Genomic DNA, 11952 nt, shown 5'->3' on the forward strand with positions numbered 1-11952 from the left:
ATATAATTAAAAATCAAAGATTTTTTTTACTTTTAAGTATCATTTTTCCTTTTCTGTTTGATCATTCTCTTAAAAACTTGTACTTTCAAAATATAATTGAATTGTTGTTAATTCTCAATGAGACAGGGAGGAAAACTTAAAGCATATTTCCTTTGACTTCTGGGTTTGACTTTTAAAGCTGGTGAGCCAATTTCCTTTAATCACTAGTTGCAAAACAGCCCTTATGACCAGTGTATATTAAAATCTCTCTTTCCATTTTTTTTTTCTTTTTAATTTAAATTTAAAATTTGAGAGAAGTTAGTTGGTAGATCTGATCCAACTCATGGTTGTGTGTCCGTCCAATAATAGAGGAACACATGACTATCTTATTTGAAAAATAAGAGACAAAGTGAACATGCGTCTCTTTATATAAAGTATACGTGGTGTGTTATAACTCAAAATACTTGCTATAGTTTCTCTTAATTTGGAGGATCTTATATTAATTTTTAATTTTTATTATTGAGGGCGGCTTGGAAAAGAGTTTAATTTTCCTTATTGCGTAATTAAGAGGGGGTGTAAGCACCTGGTGGAGGATCATTCAACTGAATTAGTTGGGTGATTACATTAAAAAATAATATTGCAGTCCCAAAACTTCAAATCATATAGGAAAGAAATCGAGCCAAAAATTACTGATTCAACCATCCGGTTAATCAGAATTAAAACTTATTGCCATGGTGCACATCTAAACACAGTCATGTATTGCATGGTAAATTAATATTAACTAATTTTCTTGAACCAGTGCTACTTTAAATGGGTGACCTGTTTAACAGTGGTTCTTTTATCCAGTTTCATGAAAATAAAAATAGGTTTAGGGGTTTATTCTAGGGCTGGCCTTGGCTTAAGACGAAGAAGTCAATCGCCTCGAACCCCAAATTTTATCAAACTAGGGTCTCCAAGTAATTTTCTCTTAATAGTGTTAATTGATCCAAAAATAAAGGCCCAATTCAACTAATCTAACTTTACAATTCAAAATAAAAGTCCTTACAAATTATGTAACTTAATTAGTAATTTTGTTTCTAAACATGTTGGAGTAATATAATATTATAATTGTAGATTTTGTTTGATATTTTTTTCGTTTTTCTCTTTTTAAATATTGGGCGATGTTTTGTTTTTTTTGTAAACTGAATTTTGCTAAATTAAAAAATAAGAGGATCATATTTTTATCTTTTGAATTTTGTAATGACTTCTTCATGTCAGTGTAAGTAAATTTTAGTATATTATTTTGTGCAGATGGCGCTATTTGGGAAGTTTGGTTTTTGGGTTTTTTTTACTAAAAGACAAATTAGTTATAAAATTAAAAAAAATCAATCTAAACAAAATATCACATCAAATCTATAATCATTTCACTTTTTATCTCACAAATATCATATCCAACCACAAAAAAACCGAACTATATTCCCAAACACAAAAAATTTTTTCTCCAATAATATCCTACAATTAAAAAAACTTACAAAAAAATCCACTTTCCAAACACCCACATATATATATATATATATATGCGTGCGCTTACTTTTTACCTTTTTTTTTTTTTTTTTGGGTTGTGAATATGTGTATAATAATACTACATATTTAGAAATTTTATTTAAAATAATATATTGTTGGATCATTTTCATTTTTGGATGCTGTTGCACGCATTACACCGTCCTTGAATCTACATTGTATTACATTTTTGGAGTATTTTTTGAGATAAAATTTTAGATAGATGATATTTTTTTCAAACATAAGGGCTCCAATTTTAAATTTCGCCCCTGGTTTATTCAGATCAAAACTCCGGTCTGAATTTAAAAACTTTGCTTTGAAGGCCCTCTCCAGTCATAAAATATGTTGTTGCTGCTGCAATGCAAGGCCGCCCAACTAGTCAACTACTAAGCCGGCTCGATTATTAATACATATTATACAATTTATATTTATTTCTATATTATATAAATGAACATATTTGTGTTATTTAATTTTATTTTTGCTTAAAATCAAACAATAAACCAAAGAGGGAAACACACCCATCAAACTTTATACTTAAAATATAGAATAAACAAAATTAAATATTTGTGCCAACTTAATTAAAAAATTATTATTATTTATTTAATTCATAGATTTATTAGCAAAGCTTGGGATTGAACTGTAATTTTAGAAGCCTAGCTTAATATTTAAAGTTTAGTCTCAACGTTAAGCCAGTCCAAATTTGAGCACGAATTTTTTTTTATTTTTTTATTTTTTCTTAAGCCCCATTTAAAAATTGACAATTGAAAAAATTGGTGAAAAGTCTATTTTAAAGAGGGTGTAAGGTATTAGGTCTCATAAGTATTTTTTTGGGCGAAAAGTACACTGCCTGTAAAATATTATAATGAAAAGTACATTTTGTTATTTTGGAAGACATTTTATTTCTAATTTTATCTTACAACGCTGTTACAGGGCCCGAACATTTCAAGCTCGAATTTGTCCCGAATCCAAAACGACATCGTTTTGGATTATCTTACCGGTAAAAGAATTGTAATATATCTTATCGGTAAAAGAATTTTATTACATGTTATCGGTAAGAGAATCCAAAACGACGTCGTTTTGAGTTTCGAGCCAAACAATTTCGGGCCCTCAAACATTTTTTTTTTATCTTATATGTTCAATTTTGAACCTATTTGTTCAAATTTTTGTATTTATCTGTTCAATTTTTTGAACCTATTTGTTCAATTATTTTTCCTCATCTGTTTAATTTCCCCCTATCTGTTGAAATGTGCTAATTCTTTCTTATTTGTTGAACCTATCTGTTCAAATTTTTTTATCTGTTAAAATAACAATTCAACAAACAGTCACAAGTTTCATTTTTTACTTGTTGAAACAATTTCATTATCTGTTGAAACAACTCTTCTCTTCTCTTCTCTCTCTCTCTCTCTCTCTCTCTCTCTCTACAAACCCATTTCTTTTTCTCTTTCTATTTGCCTGTCTCTCATCTTCCCCACCAGCTCTCTCTCTCTACAACTCAACAACACTCTGAACCTTCCGCCATTTTCTATACCTCAATTCAACACCTCCACACACACACACACACACACACACACACACACAATCTGTATCCTAGAAATCTTTGGAAAAAAATATATAAAAAACTAATTTATGACAATGATTCGAAGTAGAGATGAGAGGTATGGGTATGATGGCTCCTGACGAGCAAAGGACCATTTTGCTGTTATGTCACGAGTTTTGACATGATGATCAGAAACTTATTTGAAATAACAAATCAGAACATGAAATAATTTGATTTTTCGAATTCATTTTTTTTCACATTAGAATTTAAAAATAAAAAATAAAAAATCAGAAAAACAAACGAAACAGAGTGTGTTTATTGAATCTTCCAAAGCATTTTTGGGCAATTTTATTTAGTGGTAGTGGCTTTCTATCTTCGAGAAGAAACATTAGTGTATCAGCATTAAAATATAGAAACAAGACACTTTGCCCTTCGGCTCAGATCTGTATCTGTCTCCGCGATGCTCACTAATTTTTTTTTTTTTTTTTTTTTTACTTATCGGCGACAGTGTTTCGTGGTAGTGGGGGTAAGAAGACCAGATATTGTTTCAAACCTGGTTTTTCGGCAATCCACTTTTCCTACAGAACTTGAAGATGATGATGAGTAAGTGAACGAGATTGATAATCAAAACTTCTCTTTGTTGATGTTTTGGCGTGTGAAATTTTGGATAAAAGAAATATGATGCTTTTGTCATTTCACCTAAATATTTTAGCCCGTAGACTTTTAGACCAACAAAATTTAAATTTGAATTTAAATTTATAGGCTAACTTCTTAATTTTATATAAAAAGGTATTAAAAAATAAAGAAAATAATGTGACAATTTATATGACATTTTGATTACAATAATGTTTGATAATATAAATTTTTATAATTTAAATGACTCAAATATATTATTTTAATACATTTGATTCATTCGAATCATACAAATTTAAATTATCAAATATATATATATTTTTAATTAAAAATCAAAATCTCCAAACCAGAGCTTAGACCTAGCCTAGCCTGGCCCAATCCTATCGATACCCACCTATTTTTTCTTAACTTAGGCCTGACCTAGCCCAGCCCGGCCCTACCGGGCCGGTCATACCCACTCCCAAGTACAACATAAGCTAATAGAGCATAACCATCCAACTTCGTCTGACAAGATTTGAACCTGACAAGTGAGAATGCAGGGAGAATGCTATTGTGCTACATGAACATTGTAGATGCTACCTTATGCCTCTCCGAAAAGCATATATATATATATATATATACACAACAATGCTACACACCATCAAATTTCTATCACTAATATCATCACTAATGATGTAATAAGTAAAAAAAAAAAAAAAAAAAAAAAAAAAAAAACAGAGACACAAAACACATGTGACAGTAGATATCTCTAGTGTAACCACTAATTAATAGTTTACATCATATTTTATATATATATATATATATATAGAAAACAGAACACAAATACTACTAGGAATCAACAAAACTGACCATTATTGTTGCAACTTGGCCCAACTTTGACTAAGGAATTCAAAGCTTTGATTTGATTGATTGATTGCCGTTAATTACAGCCCCCCTCTTGTTTCCATCTCAACACGTTATCCCCTTCATTTTTATTTGAGTAATCCTAAATATTCTAAAATTTTTATTAAATATTTTATATGAGTATAAAACCTACATAATGTGGGTTTTGTACGAGTCTCACACTCATGTGAAATATTTCATAAAATTTTTAAAATTTTTAACATTTTTATTTTTAGAGTTAATTATCTAAAAGTCTTATTTACAAATATTATAATAACTCAAGTCTTATCTAAGATTTTTTGAACTAACAAGTCCTATTTAGTAAAATTGAAAATATTATCAGTTTTTTTCAATTTTTAAAACTAAGAATATTATCAAGTTTGAACAATAATGTTTCAGATAATTATTTCACCAACTAATAAAAAAAAATAGAATATGAGATTAAGGTCATGTTTGTTTGGATGGACATGAGCTTGGGATTGGACTAATAGTCCAATAAAATTATTAATCCGATGTTTGGTTAAACAATTGAAGTACGGATTAATTATTTTAAACTTGACTTTTAGTTAAGATATGATACATAATCCAATGGATTTGTAATCCCAGGATTATTAGTCATGGGAATGCTAATCCAGTCCGCCCAAACAAACATGGCCTAAACGTTTTTACCTTTTTACTTGTTAGTTTGATTCAACTACCTAATAAAATCAAAAATATTATCAATTTTTTTAACTTTTAAAACTGAGAATATTACAATTTTTTCATTGTTAATTTTTTAAAAAAATTTTACACATCAATATTTCATCATTATGCTTCTTCATTACAAAAAAATAATTCCATTTTTTCAAAAAAAATTTAATAGTTTCTTTTTTTCTTTTTCACATATATTTTTTTTAATTTTTTAATTTAAAATTTGATATTTAAAATTTTAAAAATCAAAATAAATATCAAATCATTATTTTCCTTTATAAATAATCATAAATGATAAACAAATATTGTTTGAAAGGCAATTTCAATTATTAAAAATTTAATAAAACTTAAAGGTCTAAAAAAATCTTAATTAGGAGTTGATAGAATACAAATTCATAAATTAAAAGACTTGTACGTAAAAATCTCTTATTTTTATTTATTATTATTATTATTTTTTTTTTTTCACCACAGTTACTTTCGTTTCGTGTTCATCCACGCCAACCACCTGGGACCCTCCAAGACAAAAAAAAATTCAATAATAATGTCTTAAACTGGACAAAAATATAAAGAGGCCAAATCATTTGTCATATCTCAATTAACCCCATGCCTTGTTGTGCATAGCTCTTCACATATATGAAGGGTTAAACAAAAGACCTTTGGGGTCAGTCAGCACTTGGAATTCAAACAACGTGTGAATTCCAAGCCAGTCTCATCAACTACTAAAATTGTTCCATGTCTATATCACACACCAATCATCAAATGCCACGTGGTTGCTATTTCTCAATTCCCAAGAACCCACCTAGGATAGGCTCTTAGGTTAAGGGTTCGTTTGGCAATAAGAGTTTGGGACTTTTTTTTGACTATTTTAGTCACAAAAAAACAAAACATTACATCCAACCCATAATCATTACACTCTTCTCTCACAAAAAAAATCAAAAAAGCCAAAAAAATCAAAAAATCTTTTCCAAACCAAGCTTTTTAGCCCAGGCTAAAAAAGCCAAAAAAAACTAAAAAGCCAAAAAGCCAACCCACTTCCTAAACGGAGGCTAAGGAATCTATACTCGAGCATTCAACTGGATCCCTCACAAGATAGATGAGAAATCATTTTACATCTGATCAATCGAGGTCTACAACTTCACCAAGCTTATTAACATTCCTTTCCACTGCATTTATCGAACAAAGAGATAACTATACATATCAAAAATTCACTTTCCATAGTGAACTTTGGAAAGAAAAAAAAAAGAAAAGAAAAAAAAAACACTGCCAGTTAATGAAGCAAACAAGATATATTTATTTTTTATAAGAGCAAACCACATATATGAATATTAGTGTTTTCATGGTATATATAATTACATGCCAATATCAACTATTGCAACTAGAAGTTGCCTCCAACCATTTCCAAAAGCAGTACTGCATAGAGGGTCTCTTTGGTTTTTCCCCAGTTCTGTAATCTCCATCTCTTCAATACTGCAACTAAGCAACCTAGATATCCTAAACATGAGAGACAATTGAAAGCAAACTTCAAAAAGTTCTTTAACAAGCCAACACATATTAATTACCTACACTTACAAGGAAGAAGCTTCACCTATTTTAGGAGAGAATAACACCTGGATGACCTTCCTCCAAGAATATACAGCCACTTGCTCTGTTCCTTCAAAGGAACCACGCGGATGCATCGTGCTTTGGCATGGGGTCAATGGGATAATCAACCGAACCCAAGTTCATTGGCGAACCAAATCTGAAATCTGCCATATTGTCGTTTCCATTGGTATCGAATGAAGAAGCATACGCTTTGCACTGATCAAACTGAAATTCACTTGATGGGAAAACTGAATGATTCAATGGCATGTTGGTTTCTTCCATTATAACCCCCTGCCCATAGAAATTATCATCCAGTTGAAGTAGAAATTTTTGCTGCTGTGGAGTCTGATCTTCGATAACATCAAGGCTCCCAGAATTCAAGCTCTTGGTCTGCAGAAGATTAGTATCGTAGAACGAGAAGAGATCAGAAATCATCTTTTGCCCGTCTTCTGGAAGTCCGAGTCCGGTAACATGGAAAGACGGTGAACCCTGGTTCACTGTCCGAGGAGTTGGCTTGGGTTGTGCTAAGGAACTAGAGAAGGCAGGTGCTTTGTCATTGTTGATATGGAAGTTTGGCATTTCAAACCCTTGACAAGAATTGTTTCGGTAAGGGCAATTCATCTGGTGATTGTTTCTCGAAGTTCTGTCAAAAAACCCACTTCGGTAATTGTTATAAGGGCACTGAGGGAACTCACAGGTATATGTCTTCTGCTCCATCATTATGTGCTGCTCATCTGATGGCTGCTTCCTCTTCTGAATGAAATCCGAGTTTGTTTCAATAATTTCACCCTTGATTTGAGCCAATGGTGGCACCACAAACCTATCTTTCGATCCCCCCATCCCCAAATTGAAGATAGTACCATCACGGGGCTTGCACTCCTCTACTTCAGTATTTGGGTCATCATCCACTCCTTCAACATCATAGTCACTCACATCACTAATGACAAATGATCCACTCCCAGCAGCAAACGATGCGGGTGGGCAGCTATCGGGATACAGCTTTCGGGACAGCGACTCCTCCTGGTTAATGATAGCCAACCAAGTGGCACTCTCCTTCGCTGTCATCTTATCCTGCAAGCATTTAGACTGGCGCACAAGCTTGCGGATCTTGGCAATGTCGGGGGACATGTGTTTGATCACTGCTGTTAGAACGCTAACCTTCCAGGCCTTCTTCAGATCGTGAGGTTTTTTGTATGGAGGAGGGCCTTGATCATTAGGAAGACCCAATTGAGGCCACCATTCCTCATTTCCAGTGGGCCACCACGGTGGAGGAACACCCTTCTCCAATGGGAACCGCCTCTGGGGTGGTTCACAGTGCTGCATCAGAGCCGACAAAAGTGAACCGAGGGTGGTGTCTTGGAGCTCCTGTAAGGTGTGAGGAGTGGAGGCCACTGTGATGCAGTCTTCATTCTTCCCGGGCATTGAATGGTCAGCCTGGTACTTGGATATTGCAGCTGGCCCATTCCTGTCGAACCTGACTTTCTCCTTCCACCATGCACGAAGATTGTCAGAGGCTCCACTCACTGGTTTTCCTTTCTCAGGGATGATCCCGTACACAAAGCCCTGGGCTTTACATACTTCCATCATTTTCAGCATGTATTTGAGGATACCATCTTGTGCCCGAGACATTTTCTTTCTTCGAGCTTGCTCCTGGGACTGCCGCTGCTTTATATTGTCTACTCCATCCTTGGCCTTAATCTGTTCTTTAAGCCGCCTCAGGAGCATTCTGTCTTTCCACATCCTCCTCTCTAGCTCATCAACATCCATCTCCTCATCACTGTAATCGTCCTCCATAGCAGCCTCTTGTTCAGGTTCCAAAGCCACCTCTCCTTCCCCCAGAGGAGCTGAGAGAAAATCAAAATTGCTACAGAAACCCATGTCCTCCAAAATGCCCATTTAGTAACACAGGCAAAATCAAACCCCAATCCAACAATAAACTTCAATTACTAAAACCTACTTCAGGAACACCTCACCGTCTCTCTTTTTATAACCAAACTTTAACACTAGACGACACTCGTTTTAATTATTACCAAGATGTTATGGATTTTGAGTTAATGATGCACAAACTGGAAAATCAACTGAAGCCAAACTCGTCCTGCAGAATTAATGATCAAAAGATTACGTCAAAAAGGGTTCACCCACAATAATCTCTAGAAATAATTGAAATCAATAACCAACTAAAAGAAAACAAACAAGACAGAATCACAATAGAAACAGGTATTACAGAGTCGTTCCATGCAAAGTTTGTTACAAATAGAAACAAAATCACAAACGTAACACACATGGAAAACAAACAGAAAATAAATATATTCATATATATATATATATATAAGGAGTAGAATTTGACACATAATTGCAACCTAACAAACTCAGCGCTGTTCTGTCGCAAGCAACTAAGCTCTTAATGCAGAAAACCAGTACTCTGACGTCAAAACAACATACAAACATATACACCGGCATGGACGAAGCCACTATAGGACAAGAGGGAGCAATTACCCTCGCTGAAATCAGGGAAATTTAAAATTTATATATGGTTTTATATTTTTTCTCAAAATTTCCACCACTAAAACTCAGAAAAATTTCTATTTTCCAACAATTTAAAACTTTGTCCTCGATTTCCCACCACTAGGTTTCTAAAAACATAATTCTTATTTTTATCTTTCTAATGTTAATTTTAATTTTAATTTTATTTTATTGATTTTCCACATCTAAAATTTCCTTTCCCCCTGTTGTAATTTCCACACTTGACAATATATATTTGAGATTTCTTCATTTAAAATTTTGGATATGAAAATTTCAAAAATCCTGACTCCATACATCTAGGTATAATTAAACACGCAGAACCGTGTAGGCACTCCCAGATCTACAAGAAAGCATAATTATTCATTTACTAAAAGGAGAAACTTTCTCTAGTGAATTAAGATCAGAATTATAGAGAACACAGAAGTTTACAATCAACCTTCCTTCAACTATGCTCAAATCAGAAAGTACAAAAAATATATATATATATATATATATATGAAATTCAAATATTATTAGTCAACGAGATTCATATATGTATGTACACACAACGTGTGCGCGTTACAGTGTAATTACAACGAAATAGTATACATATAAACACAAAAACAGAAGCAAAACAGATATAGTAGATCATATGAACATGTTAGAGATCAAAGTAATCAAACAGAAAGCTCAGAAGAAGATAGATCCATCGGAGAAAAGTGAAAAAAAATTGAAGGAATCAGAGAGAGAGAGAGAGGGATACATACCGGTAGCAGCAACGTTTTCGTAGAATTTGATTTCTGCATCCAGAGCAGAGTTTCTCTGGTTTTCTTAGAGAGAGAGAGAGAGAGAGAGAGAGGGAGAAAATGAGAGAGAAAAGGAAAGGAGAGGAGGATAAGAAGAGAGTGAGGGGATTGGATTTTGGAGTCGTCTGGATTTCTACTTTAATTTTACTTTTTTTAATACCGCACGAGGAAGCAAATAGGAAAGTGGTGGCTTCGAGGGGAGAGAGAGACATGGGTTTCGCTTTTGACATCTACTTTTAACCGTGGTCAGGTTATTTTAAACCGCGGTCATGCCGTGGGACCTAATGACTTGCGTTACTTTCGCAACCAACCAAAAACAAATATTCATACAACAAAATCTATTGGCAATTTTTTAAATAGGATTCTGTTCTTGTAATAAATTAGTTTTAATTTTAGTTTTAATTTTATTTTTTTACTTTATTCGGCTCAGTTATCACTGAATATTATTGTGTCTCTTTAAATTTTAGTTAAAAAGTCCATTATTATAAATTACCATATTATTTTTTTTATTTTTTTAAATATCATTTTGTAAAAAATTATTATTTTTTTTATTTTTTTAAATATCATTTTGTAAAAAATTAAAATATTATTAAAACAACATATTTTTAAACAAAGCATAAATGTAGGTTTTAAAGCTATAAATAATAAAATAATATTTAATAGTAGTTAAAGTGAATAAAATATAATTAACTTTTGATAAAACTCTTAAATTTATAACATAAGCGACACTTTATTTTTTTTTACTTTCTTTTTCTCTATTTCTTTTTTCCAAATTACCAACACATCCTTCTCAATGCGACAATATTTACCACTTCCACTCCTATTATCTCGTCACCTTCTTATATTGCCTCTCAGATCTGGGGATCCTGTCTTGCCTTTGGGCACAGTAGGTTTCTGTACTCTCTTATGGAGTATCGTCCCGACTCTTTTTCGATAATATGAATCGTTCATGTTATAGAATTCATTGAGTAGATCATCTATGTAAAAAATCAAGTTGATTGAATATCTACAGCCTTAAAAGCACATTTGTTTTTATAAAAATTAACAGTTAACATACCTTTCATAAATTTTAAAAAACAATTAAGACCTAATTATGGAGTTATGAATATTCAATTAACTTGATTTTTTACATGAATAATATTCTTGACAAACCCTATAATATAAACAGTTCAGATTATCGAAAAACGTTCGGGACGAACTCCTACAAAAGGGCACAATAGCACCCCCAAGTCCCCTATCATAACCATTTAGTTGGATAAAAAAAAATCACAACCACTTATTTACTTTTAGTCGTATCTCCAATGTTAATAGGCATATTACAAAATATATATTTTATTTTGTTTATTAACTTTTTTATATTTCTATTCCAGTCATATTTTTTATTTTAATTATTCATCTAAATATTATTAATATTATAGAATGTCACGTCAGTGATAAAAATGGAATAAAATTATCATAAGAATTAAATACATTTTGTCTAATCTTTAAAGACTAGCTACACGCAGTTAGCAAGTGGATGTTTGGGAAGTGAGTTTTTTTAGTTGTAGGATATTATTGAATTTTTTTTTTTTTTTTTTTGTGTTTGGGAAGATAGTTGGATTTTTTTGTGGTTGAATGTGATGTTTATAAGAGAAAAAGTAAAATGATTATAAGGTTTGATATGATATTTTATTTGGATTTATTTTTTTGGTTTTGTAACCAATTTGTCTTTTAGTGAAAAAAAAAAAAATCAAAAACCAAAAAACTTCCTTCTCAAACCCCGCCTAAATATGAATTGAACTAAAATAACTAATTATATGCCTA

The 11952-nt window shown here is 32.0% G+C and overlaps 1 protein-coding gene and 1 long non-coding RNA gene across 4 annotated transcripts; one reads left to right on the forward strand and one right to left on the reverse strand.

Moving 5' to 3' along the window:
- The first annotated feature begins 5949 nt into the window (after window positions 1–5949).
- On the forward strand, window positions 5950–7805 carry LOC145790884 (uncharacterized). Its single transcript, XR_014330202.1, has 2 exons — window positions 5950–6076; window positions 6306–7805. It is a non-coding gene; the product is annotated as an uncharacterized LOC145790884 (long non-coding RNA).
- On the reverse strand, window positions 6395–10372 carry LOC114298996 (ETHYLENE INSENSITIVE 3-like 1 protein). Of its 3 annotated transcripts, none has more exons than XR_003642173.2 (3): window positions 10111–10338; window positions 6846–8936; window positions 6395–6423 (listed from the first exon to the last, which is right to left on the reverse strand). XR_003642173.2 is itself a non-coding variant. In XM_028243671.2 (2 exons), exon 2 carries the CDS (start codon window positions 8735–8737, stop codon window positions 6914–6916), a length of 1824 nt encoding a protein of 607 aa, XP_028099472.2. In that variant the 5' UTR covers window positions 8738–8936; window positions 10111–10277; the 3' UTR covers window positions 6528–6913. The 3 variants fall into 3 exon arrangements, 1 of the variants encoding a protein (XP_028099472.2); XR_003642172.2 differs by lacking the exon at window positions 6395–6423 and adding an exon at window positions 6528–6751 and having other exon boundaries at window positions 10111–10372; XM_028243671.2 differs by lacking the exon at window positions 6395–6423 and having other exon boundaries at window positions 6528–8936; window positions 10111–10277.
- Between the last annotated feature and the right edge of the window lie 1580 nt (window positions 10373–11952).

Source organism: Camellia sinensis, chromosome 5 (assembly GCF_055761805.1).
Source record: "Camellia sinensis isolate YWXY chromosome 5, ASM5576180v1, whole genome shotgun sequence".
NCBI classification, from domain to species: Eukaryota; Viridiplantae; Streptophyta; class Magnoliopsida; order Ericales; family Theaceae; genus Camellia; species Camellia sinensis.